We start from the raw sequence: 21,144 nt of genomic DNA on the forward strand, positions 1-21,144 counted from the left end.
GAAGATAATAGGCTATTTAATTAAGCTATTTCTCTAATATCAGCAACAAAATTAATGTATACGTTCATGTACTATTGGAACACACACGCACAAAGAATATTTGTTTACATGCGTTATTTACAACTATAAACCTGTTGTTGCCACAAATATAATTTTAATAATAATAATTTTCGTTGGTGATCCATTATGGGCATGGATAGAATAAAGCTACGATTCTACAAATGGTGTTAAAAACATTAGCGTTACGTAGTCGATGGCTGATCAACACCCCACGCATAGTTTCTTGGTCTGTTACCATCTTAGCTAAGCGCGTTAGGCTGTATTTCGTTTAACAGAGTCGAGGGGCAATTGGCAATCGCCGCCAGTTGTCCAGACTGTCCAGAGTTATTCAGTTCGGTCAGCGCTTTCAGCGAGTATCGTTGCTCGTCGACAGGAGAGGAGCACGAAATTTTATCCTCGCGATAGTGCAGACGTGTGAGACGAACCCCCTTTCAACGATCAACCTTTGACCCCATCGAGTGCAAGCAAAAGCCTATCCGTAGGTGCGCTGGTCGACGGTATTCTTCGAACTCCGCTGCGATTAGCTGGATTATCGTTATCGGGACTTCTTGCTCGGAATTCGTGTAAAGTTTCTTTAGGCCCACCATGCTACCGAGATTGGTATTACCAATAATTCTGCTACTTGTAATTATAGGTATGAACACGTTTCTTGCGTTTCATATGCCGAAATATCGATTTCCTCGATCATTCTTTAAATTCTTCGTTTTTTTGTTTTAACAATATCACAAGAGATTTCCCCTCTGCATCGCGTTCTGTGAAAGATTATTTCCTCGTACTCTTCGTTGCTTACGTTTTCTTGCAGTTTGCACCACGGCGTGAATCACCTAAAAATATAAACATTTAATTAGTACGTGAACTCACGTTGGCAAAATTTGAACAGATAATATTTTTAACGGTATCGTAGATTTTATTATTCTTTGCTCGTTAAGCAATAGATAATTTCCGTTACGTTGTTTAGCATATAATAAATGTTAGGCGTTCCCTCGGAAGAAGCCGTATCGGTTCATTCACCGAGTAGTGAGATAAAGTGCTACGATAATGAAGTGCACTTTCGATGAATGTACATTTTAATGAAGTGTATGACAATGCCCGTTCCATTTCTTACTGATTCTACTTTGTTAAATATCATTTGTAATTAATGGTCGTTGCATATTGTTGGTATAAAGGGAACGGATAAAGATGTTTAAATAGCAGCGCGTTTGGAAATTACTATTGATGTCGGTAATAAACATTTCACATTAAAAAATCAATTAACCAACGCAGGCATACTTTATCTCGTTAAACATTTATCAATTTAGACAAGTGGGATGTGCAATGGACACATCCGGTACAAATAGTTGCCTCCGGCAGCGTGTTGCTTCGTAACATTATCTCTTCAGGGTAAATAAACTGTAGATACGTTCACTACACATGGAACGTTCGCTTGCAGACGTCGCAGAAAATCTGTGATCGTAATTCATCGTTCAAACATATTTCGTCCGCGATACGCGTTAATTTTAACTTGTCCAAACTTACGAGGAAAAAGAAACCTCACCGAATAAAATACATACTTTTTTTTTTATAAATTACCCTTAAAATATAAAGTAAAAATAGAGTTTAACATATAACTGATTTTTTTAACATTTCCGGGCTTAGATTATTGATTACATTCTAATTGTATCGTATCGCTGTATGTATGGAAATACTATTATTCTATTTTAGCAATAAGCACGTTGTCGCAGGCTTGCGATTTGGATCAGGTGCAATATGGATGTCGCATCCATAATGCACAATGCAGTTGTGGTTATGGCTGTTCTTCCGAATACAGATATAACAATAACGAGGATTGCAAAGAAGCACTAAGAGGTAACAACTTACGTATTTATTGGATTAGTTATGGCCTTAATAAAGAGATCCAATTTATTGTGTGCACGGGACAACGACATTAGAGGAATGTTTAATTTTCATTGTTTTAGAGTACTTATTTTTTCAGGCAAACGTAGCGATATATGCAACGGATTGAAACCTTGTTTGAATGGAGGATCATGCTTGCAAATATCGTCGGAACCTGGATTTAAATGTCGCTGCGAGGGAACTGGTTATTATGGGCCACATTGCAATAAACGTTAGTGGTTATTGTCATTAATAACTTACGATACTTATATTTACGACTTACAGTCTCATATTTCTAATTACATATTTATTCAATTCCAATTACTTATTACCGCATGCAAGTAATTAAAAAATTCCATTTTAACAAAACGATAACTGTGTTTTTTAGTTTGCCCAGGATTGAATCACCTACGTCTCCGAGGATCGTTCCCCTACGAATGCGTTGTAATCTGATTTACAATTTTTTCTTGTTACTTTCATCTATGCAAAATCAAATACACTCAGTATGTTAAATATAAAAAATAAACACGTTTCAAGACAATTTTCACATCTTTGTACATACGCAATAAATATATTGTATATATCGTGATATTCTTGTTCATCATTGTTTGTAACTTTATCTTTTACGAAATATCAATACAAACATAACAAAATTACTAAAACGTACATTTGCTTAAAAATATTTATTAAACGAACTTATTTAAATTTAAAGATTCATAGAAAAAGAGATACATTTGACGTTTTATTGTTTATTTATCAATAATTTTACAATATGTATGAACATGATGTGTTGGATCCATGAGTTGTCAGACAAACGCTTTGTTTGTATCGTGCTTGTGTTACGCACTTTGTTATTATTTACTCCTTTCACCTATTTCTACTTAAACGTGTACCTCGCTTGCTGTTTCTGATGGCAAAACTTATAAAATGCGATTCTTTTACTCTTCGGATAAGTACTTTTTGTAATTTTTTTATTTTTGTATTATATATCGACTGAATCCGTAATACTAGTTTGATTTTACAACACGAGACTGTATCAGGAACTTAACGACATGTATATATATTTATATATTATATATTATCTAGGACAAACAATTGGCCAGTTGTAACTTTTTTACAAATTCATAGACATTTTTTTCAACAGAGTGACATGTTACAATAATTCATATAATAAAACTCATGTCTGCTCCTGCCACTATAAAATTATTTTAATTTATAAATTTCATTAAGTGATACGGATGCATTTTTTCATCTCTTTTGATTAGATGGCCAATTCAAATTTTTATATATATGGTGCATTTCGTATGCGATTTCATTTTTGTCTATTATACATTTAAATTCATTCTGATGTACATAATAGGTAAAACAAATACTCTAAAGAAAATAATATAAATAAAAGATTGTATCAACATGTACGTATATTTTTATAAAGACAGACGGGACATTATCTTTGAACATTACAAACAGGCAGATTGTCAACGGCTCAATATTAAATTATTTTCCAATCTGTAACCGTACTTATAATGAACTGAATTGAAAATCCTAAACTTTTACTGTAAAAGTATAATAATTAAAAGTTTTTATATCTCACAATTATTAAAAAGTTTCTTATATGTTTTTGCTAAAGAAACAAGATTTCCAGCAGATTTTTAGACAAATTAAATAATTTAGACAAACTGCCTTCTTAATTATTCTCATATTCCATAAGATGATAAAATGACTCGTTGTTTGCTTGTTTTATATTCTTCTTTTTCTCAACAAGATCATAATCCAATCGATTGATTATTATCAATATTATTATTGTTGTCACATTAGTCTCAATTTGGCAAATGTTTTACGATCATACTTATAATAATAATAATCTCGGTACCGAAGTGTATGGACTAAAAACAAGTAATGTAGATTACAATTTGGATAAGCAGTAACCGTTTCAATATGACATTACTCTTGGATGGCACCAGGGGTATGCTGGGATCTTTCCTGACTAAATCCGCGCGTGCCGTCTGGCCCTTTTGGTTGTCTAACTACTGTTAATTTAGGACCTGTATCTTCCATAGACGTAGTACGCAATCGACTAATTAAACGTTCGGGTCGTTGAAGAACTGCTTCGCTATACAACAAAATACAAAAATACATTAATCGATCGATTATAGAATATTTAATCGAAGAAATGTATAATTTACCTTAATCGTGTTACATTGCATGCAGATGATTTACCAGTGCGTTGATTCGTAATTAAAACGAATTCAACCTGATCTCCCGGTTGAAGTATTGCATGGTCGCGAACTTCGCTCATGTGAAAGAATAATTTCTTACCCTCGTCAATTTCGTAAGCAAGAAAACCGAAAGGACCTTTAACGGCATCCACCGTTGCTCTTCTTTTTTTTCTAACTGCTACAATATTACAAGCATGGCCTGCTGAATCCACCTGCAATTGTACAGGATCACCAGCCTGTAACAGCTCGCGTTTGTTTACGAGGCCCATAATTCTGTACTCGTATTCCGGAGTTTCTTCATCTTCGTTAGTAGCATTTATTTTGATCAAACCAGCATATTCTGCCTGGTCAGGATTTGCACTTCGTAAGGGTCTTATGACTGTTCCATCGAGCACTTCGCTAACTGGTGTCGGTCTAGGAATGCTTCCACGAGGTACCAATTTAACGTAATCCGCGGCAACACAACCACCATTACCTCTACCGTTTCCAGAACTGATCGTACACTCAATATCAGCTCCTACTTCCAAAGCATTAACATCTCCTTCAAAATTGCTAAATAATAAAAATACGCCTTATAAATTTATATTAAACGAGAAACCGATTTACCTCAGAAATATTTCAATTTATTACCTGAAGTGAAAAAATATTTCTTTATCATGGTTTACAGTCTCGATGAAACCAAATGCATCTTTAAGAGCAGCAATAAAGCCTTGACAAACTTGACCATTCAATTTTTTGTTGCCATTCTGAGTTTTTTCGCCAGAAGAATTCACTACAGATATGTCAACAGCAACAAGTTCTTTGTTCCGTTTTACTTGACAGATACTAAACTGAACCTGAAATATTCGTTATTTAAACAAAAATGTACCATAAAAATAACTTTCAATGTTTAATAATATTGTTTTTAATAAAACAATGCCAATATACCTTGTCGCCTAATCTTGGAATATTTTTGGGATCGCAATCTTTGCTAAAGTAAATAACGCTCTTTTGTTGATGATTCTCTTTCACGTATCCAATGAGACCAGGTTCGAGACCATTTAAACTCTGAATTATAGTACCCATTAAATCTTTTTCTATAATTGTTTCGAATTGAACTGTACCGACTGGTAAATGTTTCAATCTAATTGCACTTTGTCGATTATTTGAAAATGACGAAGAAGGATCCTGTTATAAGAATATTTAATTATGATAAACTTGAAAAATTAGAAACAATCTCGGAAATTATTATTCTTACTTGAATTACTGTGAATTCAACTTCATCCCCAACACTAATTTCTCTATCAACATCAAGAACCTCATTGAAATGAAAGAAAAGACGGACGTCTCGATCAACGCAACGAATAAAGCCAAATCCATCTTTGAGTGTAGCAATAATGCCTTGTTCTCGTCTTTCACCGGATACAGTAAAAGATTCAGATAATAACATTATTTCAGTAGCTCTTTTGAGTTGATCTCTAGTATCTGTAGCAATACGAAATTGGACCCAGTCCCCGTGTCTAAAAAATTTAGCAATTTATAATTATTTCTATATTGAGTGGGAAACCAAGAAAAGTGATTTATAAGGGTAACAGGGTAAATAGATGGTCTCACTTTGGTAGCGTGTTCTACTCTACCTAAAAATAAAAAATATCACAAACATGAGCCTAGAAGCTCTTTCTTTCCAAAATATAAACATCCATCATTTATAATGGAGTGCTTTGGGAATATTTTAACCTCTTATAGTGGCCTCGCGGATGTTATCTTTCTGAACGACGCGCCACTATAGTGGCTCTGACTTATCTTCGTTGGATTTCTATTTTTGGGGACATCTAAGAAATTTATGATAATAATACTATACCTGAGAGTAAAATCTCCTTTCTGGTCTTTATCACCAAAAGGAATTTCAACTTCACAATGATCTGCATCTCTATAACGAATTTTTCCAGGTAATGGGTCATTTTGATGACGAGCTGAAGTTCCTCTTTCTAGAGGCTTTAATATTTGTCCTTTTACTATTTCGTTGCTGACTTCTTCAAACACTATTGAACCAGGTGGCAGCTTAGTGATATTACAAGCTACCTCTTTTCCCTAAAAAAGAAAAATATTAAAAATAATTAAATTCGTGAATATAACATGCGTAGCAAAAATTTCTCATACAAAATAAATATATCTTTACATTTCGGGTTTGTATTACAAATTCAATATCATCTCCTAGTTTAAGTTCCTCTTTCATAGACTTAGCTTCGCTAAAGTGGAAGAAAATCTCTTTAACCACGTCTGCACGTTCAATGAAGCCAAAATTTTCTTTCATGGAGCATACCACTCCGCGGTAGCGAACCGGATGTGCTGGGTTTTCTAATCTTACATGACATGCACCCAAATTTCCACTGTAATTGAATTGTAACATTATAATGACTATATATAATTGTAAAAATAAATTTATTGATATTTATAATAAATAATTAAATACTATACCGTTGATTGGTAGCAATTTGAAATGACACTCTATCGCCAGTGCGCAAAGTAACATTTCCTTCTACGTCATCTTTCGTATATGGCAGAAAAAAGCATTCTCCTCGATTTTCGTAACTGATGCGTCCTTGCGAGTCACCGTTTGCATGTAACTCAGTTGTTACGTTTCCAGTAACTCGTTCTTCACTTAGCACCTAAATTAATAAGACTTTTTTTTCAAATCAATAGATTAAATACAAAGGTAAAGAGGTCTGTCATGGAATGTCCATCGAAATTATTTGTTTTAAATTAGGAACATAAATTTAAAAAGGTTACAAAGTATTTATTTCAGAAACATAAAAATAATACGAATAACATACTAACCACTTCCGGAGATATTTTGCTAACTGTACTGGCAATAGGTTTCCCTGTTCGCCGATCATAAGTCATTTCAAATTCAACTGGATCTCCAATTTTTAAGTGTTCTATGTTACCACTAAATTGGCTGAAATGAAAGAACAACCTTGCTTGTCTTTCACAGCACTGTATAAATCCGTAAGAATGCTAAAAGAAAATAAAAAGATTAGTTATAAAATGTAAACATTTAAATGTAAAATTTACAATGACAATAGAATTCATACTAATAATTTTTCAATTATTCCAGTTTCCCGAGTTCCTTGGTTTGAAGATTGATCTTGATAAGTGGAGTTATTTGTTGTTGATGTTTCCTCTGTATAACTAGCATTTTCTTCCATTCCTGTAAGTGTTCCAAAAGGAAATCTGGTGACTTCGTTGCGTGATGTTTGGGAATTGGTATAGCTTGCATAATGTATATTATTTTTCCCATTTCCAGGAGGTGAATCCGTCATATAATGATCACCACTGTAGCTGGTACCATTCCGGTAGATATTAGTTGATGATTGATGAGATCCCGTTTTATCTTTAGGACTCGGTATAGCCATAGACTTATAATCAAGTATTGCAGGGTCAGAGTTCATGATTGGCGGCTGGAACGTTTTCCACTGAGGATTCTTGGACATTGTTTCGAATTTGCACAATTTTAAATGTAATCTTTATGTATAAGTTTTCCTCTTTTCTTGAAACAATTACTTAATTTAATTACACCACAATATATATATACTTATATTTAGAAATTTTTAGTCTTTTCAATTATTTAAGTGTTAACATAGATATCACAGAACGGTTCTTGGTACCTTATATCTTTGTTCACTATTATAATGTTACAAGAACTTAATACAGAGGAAGAGAGGCTCTTTAAAATGCTGCAGAAATGCAGACTCCTTTGTGACCAAGAAGTGGAAGGAAGGTTTCGAACGTATTTTGACGTTTGTCATAAATTATTCATCTGTGAGTACCTGGGCAACTCTGTGCAAAATTGGCACTCTTTAAATACAAATACAAGTGTTTTATTAATCAAGAGCACAATCTCAGCCGCAATCACAATCACGGTCACTTTATGGCTCACCTAACTCTTTCTCACAAAGCTTGTGTACACAATATACAAATAAACAATATAGTTAATGTTGATTTACGAATTAATACAAGTACAAAATTCTTAGCACATTGTAGACCATTGATACTTTCCACATATGTATGCACAAGTGTTATAACAATGGTTTGATATTTACTCAATTTAGCATACACTGGAATAACTGTGTTTCTTTTTAAACAACAGTCATCCTTTATAAAAGGAGTAAATCAAAAAACATAGGAGATTTAAAGGATAAATGTTGACTTGAAAATCCTCAGATGTCTTCAATGCGTGCTGAGTGTGATTGTGTTGTTCCAATATTTCTATATTAGCGTTTCTTTCTTCAGCATTTAATTGTGAAATTTACAGTGAGCCTTGGTTTCAAAAATGTCCTAAACTAACAATTACACAAGCTGAAATAAACAAAAATTATTTTCGATTAAGTGTCCCAATATATTAATGCATATGCAAGCAAAATGATTACGAGCCTTTTAACAAACAATTATAAAATGTAAATTGTTCCTTAAATAAATAACAATAACTATATTCTCATAAATAGTTCATTCAATTACACAGTAATCGAAAGTGTGGAACTAACTGTATCGTGTATTTTGCATCATATGATTCACTTTAATTAAGCGAAGCAAACAATAAATTTTTACCAAAAGTAAACTAAATTCATTATTGCATATAGGTTATTATATATTTTGTACTCCAAATTGGCAGAAATGTTTAAACATATAACATTCTGTAACATATTTATTACACTCTATTTGTGGTTACACGCAAGGTAAATAAGATATTCTCAAAAATTGACTACCAGTTTGACATTGAGTTTTTATAATCCAACTGGTACTGTTTTCTGAATGTTTTGTACTTATTTCTTCAGATTTTACTTGTGTCCTAAATCTCGTTTGACGATGTAATATAGACAATTAAGATATTATTGTGGACAATTTACTGCTTAAATCATAATTCTCGAACTTTACTATAACTGGGATACAATACTTGGGGACACCCACATGAAAATGTTTGAAATATATGTAATGGTATAGACATTATACATTTAATTGAAAGTAACTAACGCTTATTATTCAACGGAATTCCTTAGTATCAGTTTTGAACTCGTAAACGATGAGGTTTATTCTCCGAGGACGAGTTCAAAACAAAAATCCGAAATATTGTATGTGCTCGCCAGTTATGAGATCCTAATTTTTTTATGAGGTCGCTCGTTTCTTTGGATATCGTAAAAATTTATCAAACTTCCGAATACTTATAAAACATGAATAAGATTGTTGGAAAATGAATAATTCTAAAGATTGTAAATGTTTCGTTACAAAGTTCGTAATCGAACGGCTTTAGAAAGTTTTATAAAACTCACCACGACACAGCACAGCACTGACGACATGCCGCCATGTTGAATGTCAACATTTAGCATTCACATACAAAACAGGAGCAACTACAGAGTAACTACAGTTAAAATCTCAATTCATAGCCTTCTGGTAATATTGCAACGGAAATAATTATTCGTTTGTTCTATAAAGGTGTGGATCTATATTTAGATCTAATAAAAATGAAACATACATATTGAATGTAAAATTAAAACGCATACGAAAATAAAAAGGAAGTATGTTTTCCATGCAATGTTTTTGAATTATACATAACAGACAAATTTGATCCAATAATATAGAAGTATGTTCGAAAATTTGTCGTATATAATGTTCTGCTGAAATTACTGAATTTGAATGTATCTTTCTTAAGTTAAGAAAAAGAAACATATTATTTGTACAATAAAAACAATTACCATTGGCAAAATGTTATAGAAAGAAATTGATAATTTAGTAATAATTGAACTGGCAGTTTTAACATGTACAGGTCCTTTATTTAAACATTTATTTCTTTCAAATCTTTATCATTAGTATACAAAGTAACTAGTTATTTATAATTTACAAATAAAATTTGCTTTATTAATAATAATAATAATAATAATAATAATAATAATAATAATATTTAAAAAATTCTTGCACATATTATTAAGTATTTAGTTTTTGGGATGTTTCTGTACTTGATGCCCTTGAGTATATACCAAAATGATTTAATCGACGCCAACGCAAATCCTCAGGATCTGGCGTTTGCGGAGCTGTGACACATTCTAAACTTAGTTGAAGAGCTTTTCTTAAATCGTCATCTTCATCTACATCGTCCGTTACATTTGTTATATGAGCTGTTTTATTATCATTATAAAGGTCTAATCTCAATTTAAGAGACTCATCGATATCATCGTTTGTATTATTTTCTAAATTTAATTGGAGCGCCCCTTGCAACTCCAAATTTTCTGGTACATGTCTGTTACATACATGTCTGGTACACGTAGCCGACATTGTATTATTAGTTAAACCTGTAGAAGCAGGTGTTCTTGTTGAATCAGAAGCAATTGGTACTTTAACTTCTCCCAGAGCAAGGGCAGCTTTTAAAAGTTCGTCTTCTTCTTTAGTACCCAGGCGATAACCCTTTATTTCTGTTCTTAAAGTAGTTTTTGTGTTTCCTTTTGATACAGCCACTACCGGATTTCTCATAAGAACATCTTCTGCAGGACATTGAGGAAGTGTACCAATAACAATAAAAATAGCATAACCTATAAAAAAATGTGAAATTTTGTATTTACATTTCTACTTATCTTTAATGTATTCCACTTACCTTCTTGCATCAATTGAGCTAAATACATTGCAAGATAAGTGTCTGATATAAGTTGTGGCCCATTTAGCATTGAATTTAAATTAAACCATTGTTTTCCAATTTTTCTAATTGTAAACCAATGACCTTTGTAGTTACAAATATATGCTTTCATCTGTCTAAAAGTTGTATCTATTTTTATTATATGTTTATTATAAACTACAAATTGTGTTATAAAAAATGTTAAAACAGATATTCTTTCTGTTGCATGATGCAACAAAAAATATCTTAATTAATGATGATATTGATGTAAAGCAAATAAAAGCTATACAAATAATCTTCAAAATACATATATGAAATCAAAAAGTGAAAGAATGAATAATAACCTACGAAGGATCTTTTTGTGCCAGTAAAGATGCTGACTCTGAACTGTTATATGGGACCAATTCTAATCCCCAAACTTTTAACGCACTGCTAATAACTTGAACTGAGAAATATCCACTGTCATCCATATTTTCCGATGGTTGCTAGGCAAAACAATTAATGCACTTTACCATACGTAAGGTTAAAAATTTCCATTAGTTTGTAAAATAAAATAGATTTGTGGAATGTAATCTGTAATCAAAGATGTGTTTACAATGTAGAAATACTCACTTCTAAAAAAAGTTTATAATCTTCACTATCGATACCAGACTCTGCCATTCTTATTCTTTCCTCTTCATCCATTTGGTGACCAAAATTAGCTAAGTCCACTGCATTAAAGTATGGTCCTTGCAAAAGTGCATTTAAACAATGTTGCGCACACAAATATCCTTCTTGCTGTAATAAATTTTTTCGTTATTATGACACAGATACAAAAAGACCATTAGATTTTTCTTAGCGCGTATTATGATCTACCTTTTCGTGAAATATGGTTTCCATTTTACCAGTATTTTTTCAACGTAATGCGTGAAACATACAAACATTAAGTAGTTATCAAGACGTTATACGATAAACAATCTTAAAAGATTTCTATGACTAAACGTCATCCACAAAAATATTTTTTGGTTATAACCAAAACTACATAAAATGTAGTTAGAGACGTATTGCGTTGTACGATTTCTATCTACAGTGTTGCCATCTTATAGCAGATGCATATACCTATTCAATATAGTGAAATTGCACGTCTTGGCATTGTATTCGCGAACTGAATATTATTTAATGAACCTCAACAAAATTTTAAGTATTTATCATTAAAACTGATAAAAATTATCATTGATTGTACGATATTTATTATATTTGTTTCATGTGCAACTGAATAAAAAATTATAATATATATCAAATTCTTATCCTGGAATCCTTATTTACTTTAAATATTATTTACGACAATAATAAATTTCTTATTCAAGTATTAAACCTTTCATTCTTATAAAAAAGTGGTAAAGTTGTAAAACGTTCTACAATTACAAATGCGAAACAATATTGTTAATAAAATATTTAATTACACGTGGTAGATTAATCATGCGTATCATCTTATATAATTATATCAATTTGATATCAAATCTTTTCTCCGATTGGTTGAAATAACATTAATATACCTATTTATTCATGGGGGCATCTTTAAGCTCCATTAAAGGAAACCTTAAGCTAAATACATACAAAATACACGCGACGGATTGCATGAAAGCACAGAATATACGACTCTAATCGACAAGAAGCACCAGGAACTATGAAATTATTATTCAAGGGCTTTGGTCGAATTTGAGCCTTGTCTGCTACCACGGCATAGAAAAGGATACCGAATACCAACGAAGGGAATCCGAAGGAAAGTAGGAAATCGCGAGTGTATCGGAAAGGAAAGTACTCGTACCCGCGAGTGTATTGCCGGCATAACGCGCGGATTAGAGAGAAGGTCGAGGTACATTGGAGAATACGACGGCGTCGACGACCTGTAGGAGACGACACCTGCTTTGCTCGAAACGGGAGACCGGAGAGACACGGTGACGGCGGGGGCGGCCATACTCAAACAACCGCCGAACGAAGTGCGCGGCACAACGCAGAAATGAGACGATAATAAAACCGTATTATATCGTTCGTAGACGGCCTGGGGACGAGGTGTAACGGGTATAAGTGCCTCCATTGGTACGTAAAGAAAAGAATTTACGAAAGGAAGTGAAAACGGAAGTGTGGAGAGTGGAAAGAAAAAGAGGAAAGCGGCCCGACGAATCGAGGCGCAGGGAACGGTATGAGTGCGAAGACGGACGTGAACAGGCGGGTCCTAGCGATTCAGGCCAAGAAAAAAAGGCACAAGCCAAGCAAGCGGAAAGGAAAGGGAAATTCTCAGGGTGAATCAGAGACACCAGGAGCTCAATGCTCGAAGACACCAGCCGTTCAACCAGTACAAGGATCAGATTTCTACTTCGGAAAAAGGTACCCGATTTATCTTCAATGTGTCATATCGTTTTGTGTTGACTTTTCTCGGTGACAGTTCACAATTAAAATAAGTCTCTTTGGTTCTATTTATTTCGGTATTGAACGTACTGTCGATTTCTCTCTGCAGTTCAACGATGATAAATCATTGTTAGTGAATGGTTCAAAGAGTATTAAGGAACGTGCAAACGAATATGTTCTCGGGCAATGTTATTTTGTCATCAAAATAATTTCAGTTACACGAAGAAGACACGATTGGGACGAGCGTTTTTTTAAGAGAACTAAACACAAATTATAAATGCTAACGAGTATAAACAAAATATATAGACAATAAGGGTATTTAGCCAATCACTTCTATGAAAAGTAACTTCGGACTAAAATTCAAATGTTATTGAATTAAATAAGTCATTTTTAAAAATTAATGTAATTTGATTTTCAAAATTTCAAAATTTGCAACAATAATACCATACACATTGCATAATATTAGAAACAATACAATGGTTAGGATTCTTCCTGCAAACATAATGCAACACAATTTTTTACACGTGTCTCTTCCAAAGTTATATTATTTTTATCTATCTAATTATAATATTATTTGTTTTATTAATTGTGAAATCAAGCAATTAAATTTAATTTCATTCGAACGGTCAATTCAGCTGTATTCACAAAAGCTTAAAAAACATGTTTTAGGTTTTCATTTTCTAATTCATGTTTTCTTCTCTTTTCGTTTTTTAAATGGAATTTATAGACTGGAACCATGCCATAGCTCAAGTAATGAAACAATAGAGGACGATGACGAGGTATACAGTACCGAAGATGAAGAGCAAGAGGATAGCAGTGATTATTGCAAAGGGGGATATCATCCTGTTAAAATAGGGGATTTATTTCAAAATCGTTATCATGTAACGCGTAAACTTGGTTGGGGTCATTTTTCAACAGTATGGCTCTGCTGGGATTTACAGGTATGCATATAATTTAGCAAACAGTATTTTCACGATTGTTATGTTCATGAAGGGAATGTCTTGAAATATGTTCTGCAGGATAAACGATTTGTGGCACTTAAAGTGGTGAAATCTGCGACCCATTTTACTGAAACTGCATTGGATGAAATTAAATTATTGAAAGATGTGCGTGATATAGATCCTAGTGATCCTAAGCGCAATAAAACCGTCCAGTTGCTCAATGATTTCAAGATCAGTGGCATTAATGGTCTGCATGTTTGCATGGTATTTGAAGTGCTTGGAGATAATCTTCTTAAATTGATCATCAAATCCAACTATAGAGGAATTCCAAGGAACAATGTTAAACGTATCATCAGACAAGTTCTTGAAGGTCTTGATTACCTTCATAATAAATGTAAGGCAATTGTGAAAACCTGTACAGTATTTAGCCTTACTTTATTAGGCAGTATTTGTGTGATCGTATGAACAAATTATTTGAGTATAATGTAAACTTAAAACATTTTTAATTATGTTGAAAGAATTATATTTAAACTATTGGAATTATATTAAAGTAAACTGCTGTTCTAAAATATTTTCTTTTCAGGTAAAATTATTCATACAGACATAAAACCTGAAAATGTTCTTATTTGCGTCGATGAAGCTTATATACGAAAGCTAGCTTGCCAAGCTACAGAGTTGCATTCTCTTGGAATGAAATTGCCAGTATCGTTAGTTTCAACTGCACCAAAGGAATTCCAAGAGCCTACTCCTAACTCTAAAATGTCAAAGAATAAGAAGAAGAAACTGAAGAAAAAAGCCAAACGCCAAAATGAACTATTAAAGAAACAAATGGAACAGATTGAAGAACTCGAAGAGCAAAATAAGCTAGCAAATAGCACAAGAGAAAATGGAGAAGTAGAAACAAATAGTCCTGATCAAGATATAAATACAGAAAGTATAGAAGATAATACAGAAAGCAAAGGTTCGCCTGATATTTCAGAACCATTTGTACCTTCATTGCACATTAATGGTGTGGATAGTTTAGCAGGCGGAGAAAAAGTAGAAAATCAATTATCTCAACAATCTGAGAAAATGGACAATGCAAACTTATGTGACGTAGAAAAAAGTTGCGGCGAAGGGGTATTACCACCCGATCATGAAGATGCAGACGAATGTAGCGAAGGTAAAACATTAAAAAAAGAAAAACTTGTATGATTATAATTAATTGCATTACTGTTCTATTTCTTGTACAGGTCGTAATTTACAACCACCTGAGAGTAAACAATTAAAACGAGCATCCGTAGCTCCTTTAGATCCTGCCATAGTGGAATGCGATGTTGAAGTGAAAATAGCAGACCTCGGTAACGCTTGTTGGGTCCACAATAAATTCACAGATGATATTCAAACTCGTCAATATAGATCATTAGAGGTGTTACTAGGATCAGGGTATGACACTTCCGCGGATATATGGTCCACTGCCTGTATGGCGTTTGAATTAGCAACTGGTGACTATCTGTTTGAACCACATACTGGTAAAGATTATTGCAGGCAAGTTTCGATGTTTACTCGATCTCATCGTTTTAAAAACAACTTTCCGTATTTGTGAAAATAGTACATTAAAATGTATTTTATTTATTACAGAGACGAAGATCATTTAGCACATATTATTGAATTGCTTGGAGAAATACCAAGACGTATCGCCTTCTCAGGCAAAAACTCAAAAATGTACTTTAATAAGAAAGGGGAATTAAAACACATTACCGGATTGAAACCTTGGGGACTGTACGAGGTGCTTACAGAAAAATATGATTGGTCGCCAAGAGAAGCACGCGAGTTTGAGGAATTCCTAACTCCGATGCTCGAATTTGACCCAATTATGCGAGCTACAGCAGCAGACTGCCTGAAACATCCGTGGCTGCAAATCAAAAAGTGATCGTGTTTTTTATCGTTTTATCTTTAAATTCTTCAACTCTAAACTTTTACCATCCTGATATAATCATAAGTCGAGAGTGTGACAAGAAGCAACGGCAACCTGCGGGTGTCAGGTTCTTTCATATTATATACAATATTTTATTCCATACATTTAAATGCATTGTTATTGAAAACGGATACAATAAAATTATTTAATATTTAATATACACAAATAAATTGTAATATATATGTGCATATATATACGCACGTACGCGGGCGCGCACATTGTTATAGAATTCAAAATTATTATAAACTTATAAACTGTTACGATTCAGAAAAGTTATTTTTACCCTTTTAACTGGCTATAATTTGATTTAATTATCATTTACGTCTGAATTGTTATATGTAGTTTTAAGTGACGAAGAAGAAACAAAATTCGAAAATTAATGAAGAAGAAAGAGCTTGATACATTCCGTTAAATTTCCTATGGGTACGCTTCTGATTGTAACACTCTCGATAGTGGCTGCCTATTTGTGTATTTATAAATTTGTTAAATCATGTTTTTCATTTAGTAATGATATCTTAAATTAAAATTTCGTAGTACTTTATTATTTTACACGGTCATCGTTGTACTATCCTTTGTACTTGTCACTTAATTTATCATCAAGTATCCCAAGAGTCATGGGACCTACTCATAATATACTTAGAAAATGGCAGGCACAATGTTATGCTACAATGAACATTAAAATTTTTATTATCATATTCTTTTTGTATTACGTCGATTAGCCGAAATTTGTTCATAGCAGATTTCTTCACTGTGATCTCTCCTTGTGCTTAACTAATAATCAGAAAAATAACGATTATTATTATTATCTTAATATCGATTAAAAGGAATAATACTCATTACTCATACGCCGGAACGTGTGTTTAAGGAACTGAATCTTTGTACAAATTCAATAAATGCAGAAATATGTATATCGTTAGTATAATTAAGAGTTGGTCGCCAGATTCTTGGTAGAACAACTAAATGATATCGATACTATTTGGAATAAGACAGTGCATACTCAGTTATAAGGATCAAATTAAAAATAAAATTTTAAAGCATTTGAAATAATAAGTTTTTCTTTTGCGTATACTATCGCAACGATACATACACTGTCTGATTTCGAATAATGATCGAAGTATTGATTGTGGCACACACTTCCGTTCGATTTATTATAAATTTCTTTATACTGCTAAAACATATATTATTATACATAATGTACAACTTAGAAGGAAGGAGGCGAGTTTCGTAACCGACACTTCAGTGAACATAAAGTAATCGTACTTTCATAAAAGGATATTTGATGTTAAGTTCTGTGCGACCTTCTTTACTTCGAGCTGTTGACTGATTATTGAGCTCTCTGCCGATAAATTGTCTTCTATTTTATAACGAAGAAAGCGAAACAGTACGGTCAATAGATATTCAACGTTACAAACATATTTGTATCGTTGATTTCTGTTTTATGCTTCCGAACGAATGTTCTGTTTCGCTTTGCCTGCCAGTTTAAGATCGTTTCACTGAAAAGGTATGAATGGTCGAAAGCATTTCATACGCAATGGGTGGAGACGCTTACGAATAGTATTGTATTAAATGATCAGTACATTTATTCCGGGTAAAAGAGGAAAACTTTTATCTTAAAACAAAAAGACGGAACTGTTTCGTATGTCAAATTAAATATAACTTAATTTTCTCTGAAAGAGTTTAAAAATTGATGTGCCTTCTTAACAGACTTATTTTAACACAAAATAACAGATACTAACAAATTACTGTTAATTTTTCAATTCGGAATATAACAGAATCTCATTCTGTTTTTTACGTATACCATAAATGAAAGTACCTCTTCTACCCGTACTATAATTGACGAAACTTGAACTCAAATATGCAAGACCATGTTTAAACAAATCCTTTCGTTTCGAAATATACTCTCGTCTAACTTTTCCCTCGTAACCATGCGACCCCGCCGTAATTACGACCTTGGGACTGATGATGGCAATCGTGTTGAATTTGTACAGTGGAAGTTATATAGTAGATATATATATATTATATATATATATATACCGGTATTATTTTATGAAACGCGACCAGTGAAATCCGAACTACAAGAATGGCAGCAGTACAAGGACACGAATTATCGCAAAGAAAGAAACGCTTTCAAACACGTCTCGAGCTTTTCGCCTGACCGTCCTTATTGCTGATCTAATTACCAATCATCGCATGATTGTATGTCAACAATAATTTTACGCTTTGACGAAAATGTATAATAGAAATGTTATTGTTACCAACGATGGGGAACAGATCGTTATCATGATGGACGGTAACTTACAGTCGTACAACGATTCGTGTTGTTACAACAAACGAACTATTGGTTACTTTTACCGACGTTTTAATGGATTTCAAGGACGAGCGATTTCATCGCGTAGCCGGACATTAACGATTATACATACCGACGATATATAAATATATATATACGTATACATATATACATAGAGTATAAATCGAACGACAATTTACGTAGGTGTGATTCGCTGCTTGGCGCTAGGTTAGTTAGGATGAAATTAAGAAACGTTAACAGTAAAAAAAAAATGTGTATAGCTTGATGTACGAGTCCCTTGCCCCCTGCCCCCCCTTTAATGTCCGAGCAAGCAAAATTGTATTCGTTGCATCGAAACTTGAAGGCTCGATACACGTAGTTTTTCTTTTATCAACGATAAGAGAGTGATTTTCACGCACGTAAAGCGCGAAGATACGATGAAAAAAATAACTCGTTTCTGAGAAGACACGACTTGTACAGGGGACCCAAATTCGAAACATTTCCAGGCATTATATTTCGATCGGCAGTACCGATCATACGCCACACGAGCATACGACAAAGTGGTTTATTTAAAAATTGCATAGAATTGCCGACAGACAATGATGAATTCTGCTTCGTTCTCAAATTAAGCCACTCACAGGTGTCTTCGAGAAACCTGAACATCGTTTCTTTCTCTGATTTGCTGTTATTGAAATAAAATTGATCGGTTACGGGGAATGATCATCATCCCTTACAATTTGATGTAAAAGCTATTAATGCATTTTAGACAGTGTCGGTACCAAGAGAATGCATGTAAAAATGACAAGACAGAAATTTCGAGATCTATGGTGTACGATTTTTGTAATATTACGAAATTCGAAAATATGGGATGATTGGTTGAGCAGAAACCGATTAAGAGAAGAAATCTGGCGTTTGGCAAAGCAAAAGAAAAGCAGAAAAGATTTCAAACGAACACCAAGTTATACTACGTAAGTTATGTGGCGTGTGTAACGCGTGTCTTTGAGATACTGTAAATATTGAAAAGTATATTGGGGGGTTTTACACATTTTTAGACTGGAGCGTCTGCATTATAAACTTCGACGATTTAGACGTATGCTCGAGAGAACACGCTCTAACGGATTATACGCGATCTATAACGACCACTCGATCGGATTTATAATCCCTTGGAGCTTTTCTGTAATAAATCGATGAGATCGGGGTATAATATTCTAATCTTACTGATTGGTACCATAGTTATACTGATCGTAGCGTTATAGCGATCATTTAACTCTGCATGCTTAGCCGATTTGCTCGATGTTGTACATACACACAATGTACCGTACTGAGCATTAATAAAAATATAACTATCGATAAAAATGCATATAGACGCTCATGATACGTGATGATCATTTTTAGAACATTATTGGATGGTAATTCAATGCGCAAGTAATAATTTGAGCAGAGGATGTGTATAACTTAAATTGACTGGAGCATTGAGAAATGAGAGGCAAGTCTGCCATGCTTTTAGACAATACTTGAATATTAGTAAAGTGAGTAACAATGTTTATCGATGTATTAATGTTGGATAAATAGAATTTTAACTATGACAGGATTAAAGAAAAATACGCATTTAATAACGAAATAAAAATAAATGCTCCCTCTCTCCTTCTATGAAGAATAATCATACAAATTTTGCGCACTGTACATTATTTTCATTGGAATTCGATCGCGCTAATAAACCTCTGCGTTGATTTTGAATACCCCTCTATGTGATATATTTTCATGCCGGTATAAAGAAAAGTGTATCGTGTAATTAAGAATTACTTTCTTCTATATACGTCTACACATGCCATCGCATTATATGTATATATACACACACGCGCGATCGAATAGAAATACCGCAAAAGAGAAACCATTTGTAGCAGCAAACGCATTATGAGGTTATAAGAAACTGTTATTTATAAACAAACATGCCTCATGCTCCAGTCACTCGATGTACGACCAGATGAGGCATAAAAAGAAAACGTAGGACATAATAAAGTAGCAATAACGAATCGAACAAATAAATGGATTTGATGTTTAGACGCTGCCTCCGTTATGTGCCCTGCCGCAGAAAAATAAGATAACAGACCCATGTACCCACCTCCCGAGATCGGTATATGATATCAAAAATAAATTCACATTAAAATAAAACGAACAGTATGTTTTTTTCTTTTTCTTTTACCTCTACCACAGCTTCCAATCAATTTAACAAAGAAATCTTTCTTTCTTCAGGATTAACTATTTATTGTATAAACTATATCATTCTTATTGCCTATGTACGAATCTAATCGATGTTTTCTTACATTATAAAAAAATCGTAGCCACCGCTAAATTATACATTAAATTGAAAGATTTCATTATTACTTTCGCATTATTTGGGGATAGAGACATACATTAATGTATTAAACTATATACATTGTATGCACTAAAAATGTTGAAGAAAATCTTAATAAATATATTATTACAGTATAATATACATATAAATGTCAAAAATATATAACGTCAAAACAATATATATATTTTAAACCAACTTTTAATAATTTTGGTACATGTGCTACATATACCTATATTCCTTTTATGAAATTAAGCTTATTACACTTATTAACATTAAGTTTTTAGTGCCATATGAATCTTATACTGTATACAAATATTTATGTCACATGATATGCAGTATGACTGGTGTGTAAAGATAAATATACATGATTTTCTTTGTGCAGAAATTTAAATCTTCAAAGTATCACATGTTTCTCCACTTTCTTAAC

General features: G+C 33.1%; 4 protein-coding genes across 5 annotated transcripts; 2 read left to right on the forward strand and 2 right to left on the reverse strand.

Moving 5' to 3' along the window:
- Window positions 1–180: 180 nt before the first annotated feature.
- On the forward strand, window positions 181–2,463 carry LOC122395051 (platelet endothelial aggregation receptor 1-like). Its single transcript, XM_043392348.1, has 4 exons — window positions 181–694; window positions 1,762–1,905; window positions 2,033–2,164; window positions 2,321–2,463. The coding sequence occupies exons 1-4, from the start codon at window positions 646–648 to the stop codon at window positions 2,383–2,385; spliced, it is 390 nt and encodes a 129-aa protein (XP_043248283.1). The 5' UTR covers window positions 181–645; the 3' UTR covers window positions 2,386–2,463.
- A 228-nt stretch (window positions 2,464–2,691) lies between these two features.
- LOC122395446 (cold shock domain-containing protein E1) lies at window positions 2,692–9,564 on the reverse strand. The gene is made up of 11 exons (XM_043393033.1): window positions 9,455–9,564; window positions 7,223–8,486; window positions 6,966–7,145; window positions 6,606–6,796; window positions 6,307–6,517; window positions 5,989–6,218; window positions 5,386–5,647; window positions 5,076–5,315; window positions 4,779–4,984; window positions 4,116–4,700; window positions 2,692–4,042 (listed from the first exon to the last, which is right to left on the reverse strand). Exons 2-11 carry the CDS (start codon window positions 7,619–7,621, stop codon window positions 3,874–3,876), a joined length of 2,673 nt encoding a protein of 890 aa, XP_043248968.1. The 5' UTR covers window positions 7,622–8,486; window positions 9,455–9,564; the 3' UTR covers window positions 2,692–3,873.
- Window positions 9,565–10,099: 535 nt separating this feature from the next.
- LOC122395344 (ataxin-3-like) lies at window positions 10,100–11,787 on the reverse strand. 2 transcript variants are annotated; one of them, XM_043392829.1, is made up of 5 exons: window positions 11,644–11,787; window positions 11,401–11,565; window positions 11,137–11,273; window positions 10,771–10,925; window positions 10,100–10,660 (listed from the first exon to the last, which is right to left on the reverse strand). In XM_043392829.1, exons 1-5 carry the CDS (start codon window positions 11,665–11,667, stop codon window positions 10,107–10,109), a joined length of 1,035 nt encoding a protein of 344 aa, XP_043248764.1. In that variant the 5' UTR covers window positions 11,668–11,787; the 3' UTR covers window positions 10,100–10,106. The 2 variants fall into 2 exon arrangements, with proteins under 2 accessions (XP_043248764.1, XP_043248763.1); XM_043392828.1 differs by having other exon boundaries at window positions 10,100–10,708.
- Window positions 11,788–12,486: 699 nt separating this feature from the next.
- LOC122395343 (SRSF protein kinase 3-like) lies at window positions 12,487–16,945 on the forward strand. Its single transcript, XM_043392827.1, has 6 exons — window positions 12,487–13,155; window positions 13,904–14,117; window positions 14,196–14,511; window positions 14,701–15,279; window positions 15,350–15,644; window positions 15,738–16,945. Exons 1-6 carry the CDS (start codon window positions 12,971–12,973, stop codon window positions 16,027–16,029), a joined length of 1,881 nt encoding a protein of 626 aa, XP_043248762.1. The 5' UTR covers window positions 12,487–12,970; the 3' UTR covers window positions 16,030–16,945.
- The last annotated feature ends 4,199 nt before the right edge of the window (window positions 16,946–21,144 follow it).

The sequence above is a fragment of the Colletes gigas genome, unplaced genomic scaffold (assembly GCF_013123115.1).
Source record: "Colletes gigas isolate AHSC1104 unplaced genomic scaffold, ASM1312311v1 Colletes_gigas_Sc00005, whole genome shotgun sequence".
Taxonomy (NCBI): Eukaryota; Metazoa; Arthropoda; class Insecta; order Hymenoptera; family Colletidae; genus Colletes; species Colletes gigas.